Source organism: Salmo trutta, chromosome 32 (genome assembly GCF_901001165.1).
Source record: "Salmo trutta chromosome 32, fSalTru1.1, whole genome shotgun sequence".
In the NCBI taxonomy this organism is placed as follows: Eukaryota; Metazoa; Chordata; class Actinopteri; order Salmoniformes; family Salmonidae; genus Salmo; species Salmo trutta.
The window spans coordinates 5,821,090-5,844,399 of NC_042988.1; the positions used below are offsets into that span (position 1 = coordinate 5,821,090).

Here is a 23,310-nt window from a genome sequence, read left to right on the forward strand (position 1 = left end):
GGTGGACATTCCTGAAGTCACCATGCGAATTGCTTGCTCCCTCAAAACTTGAGACATCTGTGGAATTGTGTTATGTGACAAAACTACACATTTTAGTGGCTTTTTCTTGTCCCCAGCACAAGGTGCACCTGTGTAATGATCATACTGTTTAATGAGCTTCTTGATATGCCACACCTGTCAGGTGGATGGATAATCTTGGCAAAGAAGAAATTCTCACTAACAGGGATGTAAACAAATTTGTGCACAACATTTTAGAGAAATAAGCTTTTTGTGCGTATGGAACATTTCTGGGATCTTTTATTTCAGCTCATGAAACCAACACTTTACGTTTATATTTTTGTTCAGTATATATATAGGTCTATGGGTGTCCCGTACCACAGTCATTATGACATCATCCCACCTCTGTTGCCAGTGTAGTAATCTCAACTATTAGACTTTAATCTGTTACAATAGATTGCCAGTGTAACAAGCCAGGGTGCACCAGACAATTTAACATTTTAGTCATTTAGCAGATGCTCTTATCCAGAGCAACTTACAGTAGTGAGTGCATACATTTTCATACTGGTCCCCTATGGGAATCGAACCCACAACCCTGGCATTGCAAGTGCTCAACCAAGTGAGGCACACGGGACTTAATTAAAAAGTCCTCTCAAACACAAACATCAAGCAAAAGGATCTGAAGGCTATTTTTGTGGCCTCTCAACTTGACTTCCAGTTACAATGTATGCAGCTCACTCATCACCTTAAAAATATACGTTCAACCCCTATGTAGGTATAGTAGGCAGTGCACAGCATAGGTAAATGGAACATGACAAATTAGCACTTGACAAAAAAAGCACCACTTGTATTTGTTGGTCTTTTAGAAGTCTGTAAGAGTTTTATCTTTTTACAAAATGAAGAAGAGAAAACAAAATGGGAAAAAAAAATCAAACACTTCGCAATTCTCTTGGAGAACGCCCTGTTGTGTGTGCGCATTTCACATGGGCTGGCACACAATCTCTAACGCCACACAATACTGCTGTCTTCTTGGCCTTCAGTGAGAGGGAGGGATGGAGAGAGGGAACGGGAAGGCAAGAGAAGGGGGGAGTCTAACTAGACCTGGGTTCCAATAGTATTTATTTTCTTTCAAATACTTAAGCTGCACTTGTTTCACTTGCCAGGCGCAACGGAACAGTCCCAAAAGTGCAAACCCTGCTTATCTGGAGCTCCTGGCAGGATCAACCAAAACGCTCAAAGTATTCGAAAGGAAGAAAATACCATTTGAGCCCAAGTTTGTCTCTAGCATAAAATAAATTTAATTTTAAATACATTAGTGAAGAGGGGGAACAGAGGGACAGAGCAGAGATGGGGTAACATTTAGGGGTGTGGTGCAGCAGTACTGTGCGTCTGCCTGACATGCCTAGTCCATCTCCTCAGCTGTCTTGTGCGTCACATCAGCCTTCAATCTTTTCCTCCCTCCACAATTCTCCTCAATCCTCTCTCTTTACAGTTTGGTTGCTGAGGGCAGCGGGTTGCTCAGGGCAGCTGTTGGCACGGCAATTCAGGAAGGCAGCCTCAGGGTTCCTTTGCCCAGCAGGAACTGCAGAACGCGGTCAACCAACAGGGCAGCGACAAAGTCAACCACCAGGACCTGGGCGATGACTAGCTTGAACTGCAGGGCAGAAAACACATAAAAGGTTATAATAATTTATTCGTCCTTTTGTGCTGGTTTCCCAGAACAGATCAAGCCTATTCCTGGACTTAAAAGGAGAACTTGAAAACATATTATTATAAACTTAGTTAATTCATTATAAAGATTCATACATGCTTATAACAAGTTATAAAGCAATACATCAAAACAATCACACAAAATGTGTGTGAAAGTACAGATGTTGGATCTTGATTTGACCCGTTTCATTGCAGGAGGAAAATAATCCTGCAGGAGTTGAATGTTTGAAGAAATATGTAGAATCGCCGCCAGGGGGCAGCTGGAAGCGGTGTTTCTATACAATGCAATAGCGTACCTACAATGTACCTTGGACTGCAAGGCCAATGTGTGCCAGTTCAAGTAGCATACGCAGGCTACAGCGCGTCTCGTGTGAATTCTTATGTGGATTATAAAACATTGACATATTTGTAGGGGGTATATGTATTTTTCGTTAGGGAAAATCATTTTATTTTTTAATCAATTGTTTTATTATATGTTCAAGGCAAGAAATAGGCAGAATCAATCATTGGTGGCCTCAGTGCCTGTGTGGTCCAGCATCTACAGCCACTGACCCCGGGACATATATACCAGAGTTGGCATTGGTTCAAATCCATCCCACTTCCCTATGACAACCCCACAATCTTTCCAACACTGTTCTCTCGCTTCAATAAAAGCAAAACAAATACAAAAGGAATGGGATTGCCCCACCTTTAAGAAATAATAAATCATTGGACAAATAACAATTCGATTGTGAGCACAAGTCCAACATAAAAATGATAAGTAATACAAGGTATGCTCAATTGATTCATAGAACATGCACAGACCTAGCAAGCAACAATAGACTGGGAAACAAGCAGTAGACTACTATGGGTTTTCACACCTTTCAATATGTGACAATGAATAGGCTAACGGGTAGCCAACAGAACATGGACAAATATAGCCCCACTGGTCTGAAAAACTTGACCGCCCCCGCAAGGAGAAAAAGAGAACTGTGGCTTTTCAGTGAACATAAGTACTATAAATCACGAGGCTCATTTTAATTCCCTAATGAGCAGGACATTTTTCCCGGGACAAAAGAGTGATCAAATTAAGACCCGACATCTGTATAATATATGCTGACCTCTGTTGGTATATCTACAAGAGCAAACTGCTCGTTGAATTCAGGCGAGGACCCTGAGAGAAGGCCCACGATGGCCAGACCTGACAGGGCAATACTCCACAGCAGCGGTTTGTTCTCTCTCAGAGACTCCATGAAAGGATGACCCTAGAAAAACACACAGTATTAGTGGAATACACGTGTATTATTCAACGATGGCTAGGATAATTACTGAAGAGTCTATTCATTGCATAGAAAATGGGCCACATTTTCAATTAGGTATCCCCTATGTAGGCTTAATGAAGCCTTCGTAAGACCTACATTAGAAGCCTCACAAATCTTTTATATGCAAAGAAAGGCCTTATAAAGGGATCATGAAGGCTTCATTACACCTAAGATATGGAGGAGGAAGAGCAGTACCTTGTAGTTAATGGCAAAGGTAGCCATCTGCATGGCCATAGACATTATGTACACAGTGCTGTTGATGAGACTGGGCTCAAACTCTTTGTACAGGTCCGCAAACCTCTCCGCCCTAAAAGGTAAAAGGACAACAGACAGAGGATTAAGAGAGGGGATACTTGGACAGGTTGGAAACAAGATCATGTCAATTATTGTAAGGTGAACATGTATGGTTAATACTGTGTGGGAGCAAATACAGTATCAGCAAGTTTGTAGGTATCTATAGTGTGTGTGCGTGTGTGTGTGTGTGTGTGTGTGTGCGTGTGTGTGTGCGCGTGTGTGTGTGCGTGTGTGTGTGTATGCATGTATGTATGTGTACCTTGGAGGACTTCTGCTCTGTGCTCCTTTGTACAGGTATACCAGACTACAGAAGTGAACAGCAAACTGCAGCAGCACTGTCAGAACAGTGTACAGGTTGAAGATGTTAGGTAAGGGCCGCTCTTTAGACAGAGTCTTCAGGGGCTGGACAGGACAAGAGAAAATAGGATGAAAACTTCAAAAGGGAGCTTTCACATATCCCCTGTATGATCCGTTTCCTGGAGCGTTTGGTGCCCTGAGCCGCACTGTAAAAGCATGTCTGACACAAAAATTAATCCTGGCTAAAACGTATCCTGGACCTGCGTTTGTAGCGGGTCCAAGATCCAGGACCAGAGTATCAGGAGTCGCGTGGAACCTTTTGCCTGTTGTAAACTAGCTAGCTCGCTAACGTCATGTAGAATGTGTGTCTTACTAATCGCACCCTGAAACAGTTATTTTCAGGTCTGGTGAAAGCAAAACTGATTTTGTAGAATTCTCACAAACACTCCAGGAAAACGGACCAGGGCACCAAATTTCATGTGAAAACCCCCTAAGTTGAGTTAAAGGCTTAACTTGAAACTACACCTATTAGCACTAGGGCTACATAATAATATGGATTCCTACCAATCCCGACTACAGTACATGCATGTCATACATGTAGTAAGTACACACTGGTTCTTTCTCAATACTCTTTCCTCGATTCCTAATGTCCTTTTCTCCTAAAAAAAACATCTGCGGGAACTGAGGAGAGGATTCAAGGAAAATTAACGCTTCCCTCTGACGTTTTGAGGAGGCAGGGAAGGAGGCAGGAAGGAGAGGACACAAGGAACTGAAGGAGGAAAAACTATCAAGGGAAAGCACTACCGTGTTTTTCCCTCCATGTGACCTCTCACCTTTGACCTGGAGATGAAGAGGAAGCAGCCGGCCAATAGCAGGCCCTGTAGGGTGGCCTGGAAGTCACTGAACTTGACCCCCTCCAGGTAGAGAACAGACTGGCTGTAGGCCAGCACCAGGGCGTTCAGCGCCAGGATCTTAAACATCTGTAGTGTGGTCACCAGCGTACAGCGGCCCTGCTTTATCACGTGGCAGACTGGGGAGGAGGAGAGATGATGAGATGATAATCATGTAGTGAGAGAGCGAGAAAGTGAGTGAGAAAGAGAGACAGTGAGTGAGAGAGAGAGACAGTGAGTGAGAAAGAGAGACAGTGAGTGAGAGAGCGAGCGAGACAGTGAGTGAGTGAGTGAGTGAGTGAGTGAGTGAGTGAGTGAGTGAGTGAGTGTTTGTGTTCATTTGTGTTTGTATACGGTGTGGGTGTAAAAAATGTGTGTTGATTATGTGTGTGTTCCTCACTGCACTGTATGGAGGACAATTTGGAGGTGAAGGGGGCAGCAATGGAGGCATCTCCCAGTTTCACTACTTGTATCTGATCTTCTTCCAGCTCCCTTAAGACTTGACTAATCCTCTCCTACAACAAAATAAACACCAAATGGTTAACAGCACGCACACACACCCCTCCCTCCCTACACCCCAACACACACACACCCCTCGCTCCCTACACCCCAACACACACACCCCCCCCCCTACACCCCAACACACACACCCCTCCTCCCTCCCTACACCCCAACACACACACACACACACACACCTTCTGCGCGGCTAGCTGCTCCTCTCTCTGGGCCATGACCCTCTGCCTGGCTGCCCTGGAGGTCAGTTTGACCCCTGAGCTGGTGACCGGAGGAAGGGAGGGTCTGGAGTCGGCTGCTGGGGTCTCCTTCTCTCGGCCCCTCTTCCTCCTCTCAGGCATACGCTCTGGGGCGTTCGCCAACAGAGCCACACCTGATGGGGGGAAAGGGGGAGGGAAGGTTGAGAGGGTAGGGGGAGAGAGACAGAATGGACACAAAATTATTCCCATATAGTGACATTGTTTATGATAAGAGGATGGCATACATTTTCCTACTGAGACAATAAAGGTTGAATTGAAGGTGTCATGGTCTAAGACAGGTGTGTGCGTTAACGTCGCGGAATATTGTGCACAGCTTTGAGTGACATGTCGAGTGACCTCACCGATATGGGCGTGTTTGAGTGCTCCGACGTCATTGGTCCCGTCTCCGCACATCAACGTTGTATAGCCCAATCCTTTAAGACTAGTGATTACAAACTCCTGGAACACAATAACAATACACACAGTTAGCACAAAACGACACAGCATAAAACTAGCCTCAAAATGTACCGGCAGTTCTTGAGTGTGTTGGTTGTACACCGAGTGTACAAAACACGAAGAACATCTTCCTAATGTTGAGTTGCCCTCAGAAAAGCTTCAATTCATCAGGGCATGGACTCGAAAGCGTTCCACAGGGACGCTGGCCCCTGTTGACTCCAATGCTTCCCAAAGTTATGACAAGTTAGCTGGATGTCCTTTGGACGGTGGACCATTCTTGATACACCCAGGAAACTGTTGAGCGTGAAAACCCCAGCAGCGTTGCAGTTCTTGACACAAACCAGTGTGTCTGGCACCTACTACCATACCCTGTTCAAAGGCACTTCAATCTTTTGTCTTGCCCATTCACCCTCTGAATGGCACACATACACAATCCATGTCTCAATTGTCTCAAGACTTAAAAATCCTTCTTTAACCCGTCCCCTCCCCTTCATCTACACTGATTGTAGTGGATTTAACAAGTGACATCAATAAGGGATCATAGATTTCACCTGGATTCACCTGGTCAGTCTATGTCATGGAAATAGCAGGTGTTCATCATGTTTTGTACAATCAGAGTAACTGTAGCCTACTTTTAATTATCTAATAAATGAATTCATTCATTACAACAACCAAGACAGAATTGACCATAGCGCACTACTTTTGACCAGGGCCCATAGTGCACTACTTTTGTCAAAAGTAGTGCACTAGGAAAAATAATAGGGTGCCATTTCTGACCCAGATAACGTCTACAAGGAGGCAAGAAGACTGACCTTCTGTTTAGGGCTGACCCGTGCGAACACACGGACATGGGGCAGGAGGGCGTGGAGCAGCTGCGTGTCACTGGTCAGTCTGGTTAGCCCCTCCCCCGTCACACACAGATCATACTGATCGACCAATGAGGGGACGCACGGCGGGGGCAGCGGAACACACACACTGCCGTCTATAGACTCCCACCGCCACTCACCTGGAAGGAACAACGCCACAAGTGACCGTATTATAGAGCATTCTTAAAACAGCGACATGTTACACCTGGGTTAAATACATGCATATTATTTCAAATAGCCTCAAGGTGCGCTTGATTTGGTTTGCATTTTATTCCATTATACTGGGGCGAAGGAGATCAAGTGCAGCTCAAGTATAATACATATGCATTTGACCTAGGTCTACAACACATGCGCTGTCCGCTATAGATCCCTTCATTACAACAATCATAGTCTGTAGATTAGTCTAGTACAGAGCCCTCCAACCATGTTCGTGGAGAGCTACCGTCCTGTCTGTTTTCGCTCCAACCCCAGTTGTAACTAACCTGATTTCAGTTTATCAACCAGCTAATTATTAGAATCAGGTGCACTAGATTAGGGTTGGAGCAAAAACCTACAGGACGGTTTTCGGATCAAGCATAAACTGGCTCTTAGTGTGCCCTACCCTGGTTGGGTCTGGCCTGCAGTACGAGTGTGTGTTCCTTCTGGATGAAGTGGAGCTCTCTGGCCACGTGGCACGCTGTCAGAGGGTTGTCACCTGTTATCATCACCACCTGAAGGAGAGATGGAGGAGAGGAGGGTTATGTGTGTGTGGTGTGTGTGTGTGTGCGTGCATGGATGTGCCTGATATTACTGTGATAATTGTAATCGGAACAGAATCCTTATCAGTATCGGTGTGTGTGTGTGTGTGTGTGTGTGTCTTTTCCTGCTAATGAGCCTGTGCGAATGTGTGTGAGCGTGCGTGTGTATTCTGAGAGCGCCTCCTCACATGATGCGATGCCTCCTGGATCTCTTTGATGACAGCTTTGCTGTCGGTCTTCAGGGGACACGAGACGACCATGAAGCCGGCAAACTGCAGGTGACACTCCAGAGCATCTCGAGTCACCTCCCGCACCTGTACAGACCGCCGCAAAGCACCCAGTCACACAAACAACCAACCCCTGCTGTAAAAGAGAGCCACTCTCATCTAGCCACTTGGCTGAGGTTCACGAAAGCCCTGTAGCTAACATGGTACTTTATCTCGAAGACCCAGAACTACCTCACCGTCTCTCTCGGCTGTGCGGCTGGGTTGTTGAGAGTATTGAAATAGCGTGCCACGCTAACTACGAGGCTTTCGGGAAACTCATCCCCTCACACAGAGCAGGACACGACAGATAGGCGAGTTAGACAGGACAAGTAGGTGAGTTAGACAGGACAAGTAGGTGAGTTAGACAGGACAAGTTGGTAATGGATCCAGAGCGCCTGGCACCGCCTATCAAACCACGCTCAAAGTCGCTCAGGTCACTCGTTTTGCCCATTCTAACGTTCAATCAAACAGTAACTAATGCCTCGATGCCCGTCTGCCTGCTTTATATAGCGATCCATTTTCGTGAACCGGGTGGTGTACCTAAAAAACATTTATTTTATTTCAAAATTATATTACTAACAACAACATATTTAATACATTTTAACCAAGTGATCCGTGGAATAAGTATTGAGCGTGTAATACAATGTAATATTATTCATCTACAACGTATGTTCTTAACCCTGGGCAACATGGGCCTGGGAGGCTCACAGAGTACTCCACAGTACTCCACAGTACTCCACCCAACTACCCATTTCTCAACTCAATACTTATTTTAATCCCCCAAAATGTAAATTCATTTATTTTTCTTCTTAAGTGCACTGTCATTTAAGCTTTAAAACAGCAACGTTTTCTCTCTGCCGCATTGGAAAATGCACAGCCCCATGGAAAAATGTGTCGAGTTGCAGGACATTAGCTTTGAAGCTGCAACAACAACAATAATCTCAGCCACATGACAAAATGTGCAGAATTGCAGGAAATTTGCTTGAAAACAAACATTTTCTCTCCAATGCCAAGAGGAGGGTCTTTCGGGGCCCGAGACTTGGTTCGTCCAGCCATGCACTGCCAAAGTCATAGTAAAACTCATTGTATGCTAGTTTTCTTTTATCTCACTTGAGTTGTGATCTGATTATGAGGGGGTCCCTGATGAATTTGCGATCACAAAAGGGATCCCTGGCTGCAAAAACTTTAAGAAAGATAGATAGGACAAGTAGGTGAGTTAGACAGGACAGGCAGAGTTACCTGTTGGTGGCTGAGGTGTCCGATCTCTCTGTAGCCCAAAGCCAGAACCCTGGCCCCTTCTCGGGACATCTCCCTGTGCACCTGGTCATAGCTGGCTGGGCACTCTGAGAACTACAGAAACAAACAAACGGTTAGAACAACGGTAATGGCTGCAGCAATGACGTATTCACTCAACACTGTGATTGTGTACTTGTATGTGAAGTGTAGTACAGTAGACATATATTATAGTAGACATGTATGTTATTGACCATAAAAAAAAATATATTAAATGATACATTCAAATGTCAGTGTTCTATTTTCATTCTATGATATTGACCATGTCCCTGAGCGTCTCTGGAGCTCCTTTGACAGTGGAGACATAGCAGAGGTCAGTGGAGCCCAGTTTCTCATAGGAGGCCAGGACAGACATCCTCTTCAGAGCACTGGCAAAGTGGAACCGCTGGTGGATCTTCAGGCCTGGGGTCTTTATACCGCGAGCAAACACCTTTTCATCTACACCACACAGAGAGGGACAGAAGGGTAGATATGATGCAAACACATAGACACACACTTTCACTACTGGTGTACAAAGAGGAGACAGAGCAAAAATCCTGAGGTACACGGGAGTGTGCACACACACACACACACTACCTTTAGTGAGGGTCCAGTCAGCAGCAGTGAGCATGGCCTTCTCCAGAGGGTCGCCTACCAGCTGTCCGTCGTCAAGGGTAACCAGTGAGTGACACGTAGCGATCACCCGATGCGTTTCCACTGGGATCTCTGACACGGGAATCACTTCTTTCCCTTCTCTGGAGAAGTTTAGAAAACGTTTACAAGCAAACAAATGTAAAAATGTACTTCATATTCTTCCAAAGATTTTAATATGATGAAATAATGCTAAAAACATGTCTGTTGCTCTTTACGTGTCACTCCTCAATATGACAAGATTCACAGTATGACACCAGCGCATAAGGGCATTGGTAGACACTTTACTTAACCCAGACCGTTACGATGCCGTTAAGAAGCCTTTAAAACGTCTTAATATTATCAGGTCCAGTCAATCTTTGGAAAAAATTGCAACAAAGAAATGTATCACACTGAAAAATCGAAAAGAGAGTGTACCTGAGGCCTGCGACCCCCCGCACCACCAGATGGTCGCTGGTCAAGGTGCCCGTCTTGTCAAAGCAGCACACCTCCACCTTGCCTGCAAACGGGATCCTGAAGGGCTCAGTGCAGAACACATCTAGGAAAGGGAGAAGGAATAAAGGGCTGAGTCAAATAGCAGACCAGCGAGGAGGACTAGCATCATTAAGTACTACAAACATTACTATTCCACTTCCAGAACCACTTTCACAACAGACACATCCACATAACACCCCAACACACACACACACACACACACACACACTCTCTGTTGACTCACAGAGCTTGGCCAGAGCGATGAGGGATGTGTTGACTGCCAGAGACAATTCTATAGGGAGCTCAGGTGGAACCACGGAGGTCAGGATGAGAGTACACTCCAGGAACAACTTATACCGGTTCCTGCTAGGGTCCTTAGTTCCTGCAGCGGAGAGAACGCACAGAGACAGTTACACAACTAGAAGTAGTAGTTACTCACACAGAGACAGTTACACAACTAGAAGTAGTAGTTACTCACACAGAGAGAGTTACACAACTAGAAGTAGTAGTTACTCACACAGAGACAGTTACACAACTAGAAGTAGTAGTTACTCACACAGAGACAGTTACACAACTAGAAGTAGTAGTTACTCACACAGAGACAGTTACACAACTAGAAGTAGTAGTTACTCACACAGAGACAGTTACACAACTAGAAGTAGTAGTTACCCACACAGAGACAGTTACACAACTAGAAGTAGTAGTTACCCACACAGAGACAGTTACACAACTAGAAGTAGTAGTTACTCACACAGAGACAGTTACACAACTAGAAGTAGTAGTTACTCACACAGAGACAGTTACACAACTAGAAGTAGTAGTTACTCACACAGAGACAGTTACACAACTAGAAGTAGTAGTTACTCACACAGAGACAGTTACACAACTAGAAGTAGTAGTTACTCACACAGAGACAGTTACACAACTAGAAGTAGTAGTTACTCACACAGAGACAGTTACACAACTAGAAGTAGTAGTTACTCACACAGAGACAGTTACACAACTAGAAGTAGTAGTTACTCACACAGAGACAGTTACACAACTAGAAGTAGTAGTTACTCACACAGAGAGAGTTACACAACTAGAAGTAGTTGTTACTCACACAGAGAGAGTTACACAACTAGAAGTAGTTGTTACTCACACAGAGAGAGTTACACAACTAGAAGTAGTAGTTACTCACACAGAGAAAGCTATGCAGTATGTTCATTTATAAAATGTTTGCACACTGGATAAAAGCATCTGCTAAATGGCATATATTGTTATTATTATTAATAATATATACAGTTATACTGCATGTAGTCAGGAAAAATCTGCTGCTCTCTCCTGACCTCAGGGCCTATTTCAACAACTTGTTTTTTTTTCTTCTCCATTTTAGTCATTTTTAGCAGACGCTCTTATCCAGAGCGACTTACAGTAGTGAATGCATACATTACATACATTTAAATTCATTTCATACATATTTTTTTTTTTCCCGTACTGCCCCCTGTGGGAATCGAACCCACAACCCTGGCGTTGCAAACACCATGCTCTACCAACTGAGCCACAGGGAGGCTGTTTTCTTACGTTTTATAAAAGGGAGGAATTTGTGTTTTAGTCATGTTTTTTTTAGTATGAATAGGATCCTTTGGCAAGACTGTCAAAATGTTCATACATGTCTTAGTGAGTAAAAGAATATCGCCTTAAATTCTGTCTTGGCTAATAAACTACAGCCTAGATATAAACAAACTGTATAATGGAGAAATGTTCTAAGTAGGACCAACTGTACTTCTGCCTCTGCATTGCTTGTTCCATGTGGTTTTAGACTGGGTATCTGTGAAGAACTTTGTGACAACCGCTGACGTAAAAAACGCTTTATAAAATACGTTTGAGCGATTGATTTGCGTTGTTCACTGGATTACTCACCTTCCACCCACACATATCCAGCAGCAGCGATGGCGAACACCAGGAGGAAGAGGATGAAGATGAATGTTTCTAAGTTGTTGGCTGTCACCCTCTTCACTCCAAACAAGATGGTCCTCAGCAGTTTACCCTGTAGACAGGCATGGTCAACAACACCAGGGTTGTGTTCATTAGTGAACACCGTAGCAAAACGTTTTGCAACAGAAAATGAAAACAAGCGGTTCTTATTGGACAAGTTCGGTAGTCAAGAGCAGCAGCCCCTCACCTGAGAGGTATAGAATCCGGTTCTCAACACATAAGCCACACAGCCATTGTCCACAGCTGCAGAAAAATGTAAAAGAAGAAAAACAAACTATTATGATTTGCTCTAAGTAAGACAAGATAGATACAATCACTGAGGGCAGATTCAATCCATCTATTCTGAGGCCGAGGGAGATGACAAAATGTATCTAAAATGTTGATTTTTTTATATTAATAAGTGATAACAAAATTTAGATTGAAAGCGCAATACAATTAGAATTGTTAACTCAAAGTGAGAAAAACAATGCTGGACGTTTCTGCCTTACGACAAGTGAATAATATACTGCATAGTAGGTAGGAACTGACGTTTGAGTCCTACAGTGGCACGGAGCGGGGGGCTGTGCTGCACCACCTTGGTCCCACCAGAGATTATGTGGAGGCGGGCATCACCCTGAAGGTCAAGTACCCTCTCTGGGTCCAGATCCTCCACTGGCTCCTAAACACACAACATGGTGGAACTTCAAGTTAAAACACTACTTTTAAGGATTAATGGAGCCTATGATTTCTAAGTTTATGATTTTGATCAATTGTGAAGCATCTATGATAATCTATCCTTATGAAGTATTTGTGAATGATCTATAGTAACATTCCCATTGTGTTGGCAATCTACAGTGATCATCATTGAGATGTTTCTACAACTTAATTGGAGTCAATTGATTGGACATGATTTGGAAAGGCACACACCTGTCTATATAAAGGTCCCACCGTTGACAGTGCATGTCAGAGAAAAAAACCAAGCCATGTGGTCGAAGGAATTGTCCGTAGACCTCCGAGACAGGATTGTGTCGAGGCACCGATTTGGAGAAGGGTACCAAAACGTTTCTGCAGCATTGAAGGACCCCAAGAACACAGTGGCCTCCATCATTCTTAAATGGAAGACGTTTGTAACCACCAAGACTCGTCCTAGAGCCGGCCACACTGAGCAATTGTGGTAGAATGGCCTTGGTAAGGAAGGTGACCAAGAACCCGATGGTCACTCTGACAGAGCTCCAGAGTTCCTCTATGGAGATGGGAGAAACTGAAACGTCACGTCTGAAGGAAACCTGGCACCATCCCTACGGTGAAGCATGGTGGTGGCAGCATCATGCTATGGGGATGTTTTTCAGCGGCATGGACTGGGAGACTAGTCAGGATCGAGAGAAAGATGAACGGAGCAAAGTACAGAGAGATCCTTGATGAAAACCTGCTCCAGAGCGCTCAGGACCTCAGACTGGGGTGAAGGTTCACCTTCCAACAGGACAACGATTCCAAGCACACTGCCAAGACAACGCAGGAGTGGCTTCGGGACAAGTCTCTGAATGTCGTTGAGTGGCTCAGCAAGAGCCCGGCTCGAACCCAATCGAACATCTCTGGAGAGACCTGAAAATAGATAGCTGTGCAGCAACGCTCCCCATTCAACCTGACAGAGCTTGAGAGGATCAGCAGAGAAGAATGGGAAAAAATCCCCAAATACAGGTGTGCCAAGCTTGTAGTATCATACCCAAGAAGACTCGATGCTGTAATCGCTGCCAAAAGGTGCTTCAACAAAGTACTGAGTAAAGGGTCTGAATACTTATGCAAATGGTATATTCAATTTTAGAATGAGGCTGTAACACAACAAAGTGTGGAAAAAGAAAAGTGGTCTGAATACTTTCCGAAGGCACTGTATATTGTCCAGATAGACTGCATTGTTTTGCATGGTTGTTAACTAGTCTAGTATAGGCCAGACTTCTCGTCTGTCTGACCTTCATCTGAGGAACTGACTCTCCAGTCAGCATGGCCTCGTCCACGATGCAGCGCCCTCTTAGCAGCAGCACGTCACATGGAACCAAGTTCTCCTGGGGCGAGCGGCCTGTGGGGGAAGAGAAAGACATATATACTGTGCCAAACCAAGAGAATTAGAATGATGTTCATTGACTACAGCTCAGAGTTCAGCACCATAGAAGCTCATCACTAAGCTAAGGTCCCTAGACTACACCTACCACTGCAAGTGGAATACTGGATCCTGCACTTCCTGACGGGCCGCCCCCAGGTGGTGAGGGTAAGCGACAACATATCTGCCACGCTGACCCTCAACATGGGGGCCCCTCAGGGGTGCATGCTTAGTCCCCTCATGTATTGCCTGTTCACCCATTAAGTTTGCCGACAACACAACGGTGGTATGCTTGATCACCGACGATGATGAGACGGACTACAGGGAGGTTAGAGACCTGGTAGTGTGGTGCCAGGACAACAATCTCTCCGTCAACGTCAGTAAGACAAAAGGAGTGGACTACAGGAAACGGAGGGCCAAGCACGCCCCCATTCACATCGATGAGGCTGTAGTAGAGCGTGTCGAGAATTCCTCTCTGTCCACATCACTAAGGATCTATCATGGTCCAAACAACAACATAGTCGTGAAGAGGGCACGACAATGCCTCATTCCCCTCAGAAGGCTGAAAAGATTTGGCATGGGCCCTCAGATCCTCAAAAAGTTCTACAGCTGCACAATCGAGAGCATCTTGACTGGCTGGATCACTGCTTGGTATGGCAACTGCTTGGCATCAGACTGCAAGGCTCTACAGAGGGTAGTGCGTATGTCCCAATACATCACTGGGGCCAAGCTCCCTGCCATCCAGGACCTCTATACCAGGCGTTGTCAGAGGAAGGCCCAAAAAAATGGTCAAAGATTTAAGCCATAGACTGTTCTCTCTGCAACCGCACAGCAAGCGGTACCAATTCACCACGTCTATAAATAACAGGACCCTGGACTGCTTCTACTCCCAAACCATGACTTCTGAACAAGACTGTTACAGCTAATCAAATGGCTAGCCGGACTACCTGCATTGACCCTTTTTTGCACTAACTCTACGCACACAAACACTGGACTCTACCCACACACATACCCACAACATATGCCCAAACACACATACTTCAAACTCAAATACACTACCGGTCAAAAGTTTTAGAACAATTACTTTCTTTATTTTTACATGTTTCTACAATGTAGAATAATAGTGAAGACATAGAAACTATGAAATAACATATATGGGATCATGTGGTAACCAAAAAAGTATATTTTATATTCTTCAAAGTAGCCACCCTTTGCCTTGATGACAGCTTTGCGCACTCTTGGCATTCTCTCAGCCAGCTTCACCTGGAATGCTTTTCCAAAAAGCTCTTGAAGGAGTTCCCACGAATTCTGAGCACTTGTTGGCTGCTTTTCCTTCCCTCTGCGGTCCGACTCATCCCAAACCATCTCAATTTGGTTGAGGTCGGGGGATTGTGGAGGCCAGGTCATCTGATGCAGCACTCCATCACTCTCCTTCTTGGTAAAATATCCCTTACACAGCCTGGAGGTGTGTTGGGTCATTGTCCTGTTTAAAAACAAATGATAGTCCCACTAAGCCCAAACCAGATGGGATGGCGTATCGCTGCAGAATGCTGTGGTAGCCATGCTGGTTAAGTGTGCCTTGAATTCTAAATAAATCCCCAACAGTGTCACCAGCAAAGCACCCCCACGCCATCACACCTCCTCCTCCATGCTTTAAGGTGGGAAATACACAAGCGGAGATCATCTGTTCACCCATACCGCTTCTCACAAAGACACGGCGGTTGGAACCAAAAATCTCCAATTTGGACTCCAGACTAAAGGACAAATTTCCACTGTGTTTCTCGGCCCAAGCAAGTCTCTTCTTATTAGTGTCCTTTAGTAGTGGTTTCACTGCAGCAATTCGACCATGAAGGCCTTACTCACAGTCTCCTCTGAACAGTTGATGTTGAGATGTGTCTGTTACTTGAACTCTGTGAAGCATTTATTTGGGCTGTAATTTCTGAGGCTGGTGACTCTAATGAACTTATTCTCTGCAGCAGAGGTAATTCTGGGTCTTCCATTCCTGTGGTGGTCCTTGTAAGAGCCAGTATCATCATAGTGCTTGATGGTTATTGAGACCGCACTGGAAGAAACTTCCAAAGTTTTTGAAATGTTCCGTATTGACTAACCTTCAAGTCTTAAAGTAATAATGGACTGTTGTTTCTCTTTGCTTAATTGAGCTGTTCTTACCATATGGACCTGGTCTTTTACCAAATAGGGCTATCTTCTGTATACCCCCTCTAACTTGTCACAGCACAACTGATTGGCTCAAACGCATTAAGAAGGAAAGTCATTCCACAAAATAACTTTTAACAAGGCACACTTGTTAATTGAAATGCCTTCCAGGTGACTACCTCATGAAGCTGTTTGAGAGAATGCCAAGAGCGTGCAAAGCTGTCATCAAAGCAAAGGGTGGCTATTTGAAGAATGTCAAATATATTTTGACTTGTTTAACAGTTTTTTGGTTACTACATGATTCCATATGTGTTATTTCATAGTTTTGATGTCTTCACTATTATTCTACAATGTAGAAAATAGTAAAAATAAAGAAAAAACCTTGAATGAGTAGGTGTTCTAAAACGTTTGACCGGTAGTGTGCGATACCGCTACTACTGTCTATTATCTATATTGTTGCCTAGTCACTTTACCCCTACTTACAGTACATTGGGAAAGTTTTCAGACCCCTTAACTTTTTCCACATTTTGTTACGTTACAGCCTTCTTCTAAAATGGATTACATTTTTTTTAAATCCTCTGAAGAGTTCTGACTATAAACTTGAAATATTGTTTATTATCAGGTATCCTATTGAAATATTGAGTGCCATAATCTAGTTTCTACACCAGAAGTTAATGGTTAAGGCACTGATAAGGGTGGAGAGATGTGGTTTAGTGAGGAAGGGGGCCGAGGTCGGGTAACATTAAGGGAGAAGGAACAGTTTATGGCCCGCAACACTTACTTTCTTGACTAGCAATGAAGATGTCATGTTTAGAGAGAAGGAGGACATCACCCAAATTGGGGGTATATACATACAGTTGAAGTCAGAAGTTTACATACACTTAGTTTGGAAACATTAAAACTAGTTTTTCAACCACTCCACAAATTTCTTGTTAACAAACTATAGTTTTTGGCAAGTCGGTTAGGACATCTACTTTGCGCATGACACAAGTAATTTTTCCAAAAAATGTTTACAGACTGATTATTTCAATTATAATTTACTGTATAACAATTCCAGTGGGTCAGAAGTTTACATACACTAAGTTGACTGTGTCTTTAAACAGCTTGGAAAATGTGATGAACGAAATAAAAGCTGAAATAAATCACTCTCTGCTATTATTTTTGACATTTCACATTCTTAAAATAAAGTGGTGATCCTAACTGACCAAAGACAGAGAATTTTTACTAGGATTAAACGTCAGGAATTGTGAAAAACTGAATTTAAATGTATTTGGCTAAGGTGTATGTGAACTTTGGCTAAGGTATATGTAAACTAGCGCTGTATGAACCAATGGTGAATCAACTTTGTTTAAGCTTTACTAATCATCCATGACTTTTACTAGGTTCATGTAGAACCTAACACCACATAATGACAAAGCGAAAACAGGTTTAGACATTTTTGCAAATGTATTAAAAATAAAAAAAAACAGAAATACCTTATTTACGTAAGTATTCAGACTCTTTGCTATGAGACTCGAAATTGAGTTCAGGTGAATTCTGTTTCCATTGATCCATTGAGATGTTTCTACAACTTGATTAGAGTCCACTTGTGGTAAATTCACTTGATTGGACATGATTTGGAAAGGCACACACCTGTTTATATAAGGTCCCACAGTTGACAGTGCATGTCAGAGCAAAAACCAAGTCATGAGGTCAAAGGAATTGTCCGTAGAGCTCCGAGACAGGAAGGGTACCAAAACATTGAAGGTCAGCAAGAACACAGTGGCCTCTATCATTCTTAAATGGAAGAAGTTTGGAACCACCAAGACTCTTCCCAGAGTTTGCCGCCCGGACAAACTGAGAAACAGGGCGAGAAGGGCCTTGGTCAGGAAGGTGACCAAGAACCCAATGGTCACTCTAAAGAACTCCAGAGTTCCTCTGTGGAGATGGGAGAACCTTCCAGAAGAACAACCATCTCTGCAGCACTCCACAAATCAGGCCTTTATGGTAGAGTGGTCAGACGGAAGCCACTCCTCAGTAAAGGCCAGATGACAGCCCACTTGGAGTTTGTCAAAAGGCAACTAAAAGACTCTCAGACCATGAGATACAATATTCTCTGGTCTGATGAAACCATGATTGAACTCTTTGAATGTCAAGCGTCACATCTGGAAAGAACCTGGCACCATCCCTACAGTGAAGCATGTCGGTGGCAGCATCATGCTGTGGGGATGTTTTTCAGCGGCAGGGACTGGGAAACTAGTCAGGATCGAGGGCAAGATGAACGGAGCAAAGTACAGAGAGATCCTTGATGAAAACATGCTCCAGAGCGCACAGAACCTCAGACTGGGGTGAAGGTTCACTTTCCAACAGGACAATGACCCGAAGCACACAGCCAAAACAAAGCAGGAGTGGCTTCGGGACAAGTCACTGAATGTCCTTGAGTGGCCCAGCCAAAGCCCGGACCTGTACCCGATCGAACATCTCTAGAGAGACCTGAAAATAGCTGTACAGCGACACTCCCCATCCAACCTGACAGAGCTTGAGAGGATCTGCAGAGAAGAATGGGAGAAACTCCCCTAATACAAGTGTGCCAAGCTTGTACCAAGAAGACTTGAGGCTGTAATCGCTGCCAAAGGTGCTTCAACAAAGTATTGCGTAAAGGGTCTGAATACTTATGTAAATGTGATTTCAGTTTTATATTATTTATAAATTAGCAAATAAATACAAAAAAAAACATTTTTGCTTTGTCATTATGGGGTATTGTGTGTAGATTGATTAGGGGAAAAAACTATTTTATCCATTTTAGAATAAATCTGTAACATAACAAAATATAGAAAAATTCAAGGGGTTTGAATACTTTCCGAATGCACTGTAGATGTACGGTACATAGCTACTTCAATTACCTAGTAACCCTGCACATCGACTTGGTACTGATACACATTTTATTTTGTACTCCCTATATATAGCCATGTTATTTTTATTCCTTATTCACTGTGTTTTCTTCCTCTTATCAATATTTATATTTTACAATTTTGTATCTTATCTTTAAGTCTGCATTGTTGGGGCCTCCCGAGTGGCGTAGCGGTCTAAGGTAACGCATCGCTGTGCTTGAGGCGTCACTACAGACCAGGGTTCGATCACAGGCTGTGTCACAGCCGGCTGTGACCGGGAGACCCATGAGGCTGCTCATGAGCTGACTTCGGTTGCCAGCTGGATGGTGTTTCCTCCAACATATTGGTGCGGCTGGCTTCCGGGTTAAGCGAGCAGTGTGTCAAGAAGCAGAGCGGCTTGGCAGGGTCGTGTTTTTGGAGGACGCATGACTCTCGACCTTCGCCTCTCCCAAGTCAGTAGGGGAGTTGCAGCGATGGGACAAGACTAACTACCAATTGGAAATCACAAAATTGGGGAGAAAAAAGGGGTAAAAGAACAAAAAATAATAATATATATATATTATTTATATATTTTTTATCTGCATTGTTGGAAAAGGACCTGTAAGTAAGAATTTCATTCTTAGTCGACACCTGTTGTCTACAAAGCATGTGAAAAATAAAACTTGATTTGATTTTAACTGGCTGTGGACAGAGGAAATAAGGAACTAAATTCTCCTGGGGTGAGCGTCCTGGGGGGGAAGACAAAGATATACGCACACTGTGTCAAACTGGCTGGGGCTCCATCTCAATTAGGCTCTCCACGATTCCTCACATCTCATCTCCTCAACAGTATTCGAGGACAAAGTCCAAGGTCCCTCCCCTTTTTCTCCAATGTATTTTAAAAAAGAGGCGAGGATATAAGATGCGTGAAATTGAGGAAAGATGATTTGAGAAAGTGCCTGGTTCTAGATGAAGGAAATACTCCTGAACGGGAAGGGTTAACAGACAGGAACCTTACCTATTGAGACAATGTCCCCGGGGACTAGTTCATCACTTGACACAGGCCTCCACTTCCTGTTGCGGTAAACCTGTTGGGAAACATGGGCACAAACGTGTAAATATCAGGGGCCTGTTCAGTAGGGAGAAAGCTTTTTTTTGACACCGAGTAGAACAGGGAGGTACTAGCTACACTTGTTCAATAATAAGAACACAGAAAGATGTTCATTTTCCGTTTCAAAACATTTTCCACAGCGTGCCCTACTGAACACAACACGGACAGATCTATATAAATCCAGATCAAATCGATAATTTGGTTAATGCAGCATTTCCAAAACTAGGGGTCACAAAACTCCTACAGGGGCGGCAGGTAGCCTGGCGGGTTAGGAGCGTGGGGCCAGTAACCCAAAGGTTGAAACCGAAAGGTTGCTGGATCGAAACCCAGAGCTGACAAGGTAAAAATCTGTCGTTCCACCCCTGATCAAGGCAGTTAACTCACTGTTCCCCAGGGCCCCAATGACGTGGATGTCGATAAAGCCAGCCCCCCCGCACCTCTCTGATTCAGAGGGGTTGGGTTAAATGCGGAAGACACATTTCAGTTGAATGCTTTCAGTTGTACAACTGACTAGGTATCCCCCCTTTCTATTTCCACCAATCGTAGCTCTAACTTTGGAACGACATAAGCTATACGCTATTTATTATGACCCTATTCCTGCCAGCTAAGACTCTCAGCAAAAAGTATGTGTCTTCTGTTTCCCTCTACCACGCACACAAGCACAATTCTTTAGAACAGAGTAGACAGAACCAGGCACCAAATCAGACTGGGGGGAAAAGAATAGCATAATTGAAAGCAATGATGGTGTTCCTTTCTACACAGAAGATCATACACAATTATCGGCCGATGATTTTCTGAACTTCCCAATACGTTTCTGATGCATTTCAGTCACTTCAAACCATACTTCCTTCTGATTGAAGTACTGCAATACTGATTTGCCATAGACACAAATAAATAAATAAAGATTGGCTGTTGATTACATTACTTTTTTTTCTTCTTTTTAACACATGGTGGGGTCGCAAAACATTTTTGATAATGAAATTGGGCCTTAGACCAACAAACAAAATTGGGAACCCCTGGGTAAATGAGTCTGATGCTAGTATATAGTGGGAGTCAGGGCCTTCATTCTACAACTACAATAACAAGGCTCTGGGGAGAATTTGATGATCTGCACTTGAGCAAGAACATGCGCCTTTGCTTGTATCGTATCATCAAACATCAAAACGACATGATCATTCGGATAAAGAAACAGTAGTTCACCTGGATCATGTACGGTTTGTTCCCCATGCGTCGTATCTCAGACATGTTCCTCATCTGCTGTTGTACCAGAGAGGCTTCGAAGGCCACCAGCATGAAGAGAGTGAACACGCTGTAGTACCAGTACTCATCCAGACACCACAGACCCACACAGAACACCTGAGGAGGGGGGGAGAGAGAGCATCCATCTGTACAAATGTTGAGCCAAGCGGTACTGTGCTGGCCTGGTTGATGCATCGGCCATCCACCATAGTTGCTAGAACGGTACTGGAAAGGACCATGTGAAAAGAAAATATCAGAGCTAGTGCAGTACGTTTCAGGTCAGCAAGATAGTATGAAAAGGGTATTAACTATTGAGTCAATTCTATCCCCACCATGCCCTTAAAGAGATCAATATAGAAAATGAAAGAAAGAGACTAGAGAGGGATTTTACTACGTGTCACATTACTACTTGACAAAACAACACGCAAATACGCGCGCGCGCGCACACACACACACACACACACACACACACACACCTGGAAGACAAAGAAGGGAGCGGTGGCTCTCTCCCTGAAGAGCTCCAAGAAGTCCGGCACCACCATCTCAGCGCAGTTGGTCCCATAGCGCTTCTCGGCGGCATGCAGGTCTGTCTCCTCCTGGTAGCCTCGCCAGGCCTGGAAGAAGCCCATTGGCTGTCGGACGGGGAACGACACGGGGAGGAAACACTTCCTCTCCTTACTGTCGAAGATGTAGCAGATCTTCTGGAACTCAAAGGAAAGGATTCCCTCGCCGTTCTCATCCTGAAGAGAGAGCAGGAGAGAGAGAGAGAGATAGAGAGCGAGTGAGTACATGAATTAAAACACACACACACAAAAAATATGCCATCCAAAAAGCAGTATAACTGACTAGCATAGAGATGTTAAGAGAGGACCATTCTGACACCATGCATTTCCCACAAGTTTTAACCAGTATACCTGAGTCATGTTCAGCACGGCACACCGTAGCAAAACGTTTTGCAACAGTTACAAATGTTTTCTCCCCATTGAGCACAACCATTGTTTAAGTAAACAAGGTGTAGGACAGGGGAACAAGGCAAACTCACCCATTCTCTCTGCAGTGGTACCAGCTCAGCAGAACCATTGTTGGGGGTGGGTATAACCTTAGCCAGGGTGGCCTTGTCTGGGTCTGGCTCCTGTTAATACACATCGATTCACAGCATGTGAGCAATTCACATACTCAATCTGACAGACACAGCCATATAATCAGGTCAAAACTTTCTGAACAAGTAACACAAATACATCACACATCATTTGAAAATGTCCTTGTGTAAAGCATAAAATAATGCTGACTAGAGTGATCACAAGTTAAATTGGGCAGTGTTGGTTCACAATCTCCAACACCTAATTCCAAAACAACCGCAGACGATCCATCCACTTTACCTTGGCGCAGGTGAGCCAACAGTGCGCGTGCACGGACCAATAACCGGAGAGCGCTGTGAGGACGTGAGCGATCCCGATGGCGGCGAGAGCTAGTAGGCCTGCTTCTGGGTACTCGGAAGTACCGTATACTACGAGCCACAAGTACAACCAGCCAGGGTACAGCACGGCTATAAAAGGTAGAACCGTGCCGTGAAATAGCCGGGGCCTGCGCCGGTACATCGACACCGAGCTAACGTTCTCGTCGTCAGTCTCGGCGCTGTCATGCTGGCTGTGGTTGTTCATAGAGGGGGCCATTTGCAGGTCCCCCGATCCCGGAATCCCGTCCCCCGCAACCACATTCCCCGGTTTCATATTCCCCTGTTTCGTAGCCCCGTTAATTTTCGTCCCTCTCTCTCCGGGCCCTCTCTTTCCTCCACCTCCCCCTAGTTATTAGTGTCTGTGGTAAGGCAGTTCAATCTAGTTGTTTTAGTCCGGTGTCAGGTCCAGTTTTCTGTATCGGCTCGTTCTCACACAGCTGCTTCCGCGTACGCAACCACGTAAGGACACGTAATGTACTTTTTGCTT

At 44.4% G+C, this 23,310-nt stretch overlaps 1 protein-coding gene and 1 non-coding gene across 2 annotated transcripts; both read right to left on the reverse strand.

Annotated features, from left to right (window-relative positions):
- Positions 1-417: 417 nt before the first annotated feature.
- Positions 418-23,270, reverse strand: LOC115170893 (manganese-transporting ATPase 13A1-like). The gene is made up of 25 exons (XM_029727250.1): positions 22,747-23,270; positions 22,410-22,499; positions 21,844-22,107; positions 21,329-21,484; positions 20,036-20,105; positions 13,887-13,993; positions 12,469-12,598; positions 12,128-12,183; positions 11,866-11,992; positions 10,208-10,345; positions 9,907-10,027; positions 9,436-9,593; positions 9,122-9,297; positions 8,806-8,916; positions 7,489-7,614; positions 7,165-7,273; positions 6,510-6,703; positions 5,604-5,700; positions 5,185-5,375; positions 4,890-5,004; positions 4,433-4,629; positions 3,562-3,704; positions 3,204-3,315; positions 2,808-2,951; positions 418-1,651 (listed from the first exon to the last, which is right to left on the reverse strand). Exons 1-25 carry the CDS (start codon positions 23,095-23,097, stop codon positions 1,541-1,543), a joined length of 3,594 nt encoding a protein of 1,197 aa, XP_029583110.1. The 5' UTR covers positions 23,098-23,270; the 3' UTR covers positions 418-1,540.
- Positions 11,441-11,515, reverse strand: trnaa-ugc (transfer RNA alanine (anticodon UGC)). The gene has a single exon. It is a non-coding gene; the product is annotated as a tRNA-Ala (tRNA).
- Positions 23,271-23,310: the final 40 nt, after the last annotated feature.

Excerpts from the sequence above, each read along its gene's own strand:
- LOC115170893 (XM_029727250.1), bottom strand. The coding sequence starts at position 23,097 with ATGAAACCGGGGAATGTGGTTGCGGGGGACGGGATTCCGGGATCGGGG. Across the intron at positions 7,615-8,805 it reads GACACCTCAGCCACCAACAG|GTGCGGGAGGTGACTCGAGA; the intron begins GTAACTCTGCCT and ends CGGTCTGTACAG. Across the intron at positions 4,630-4,889 it reads ATTGTCCTCCATACAGTGCA|TCTGCCACGTGATAAAGCAG; the intron begins GTGAGGAACACA and ends CCTCCTCCCCAG.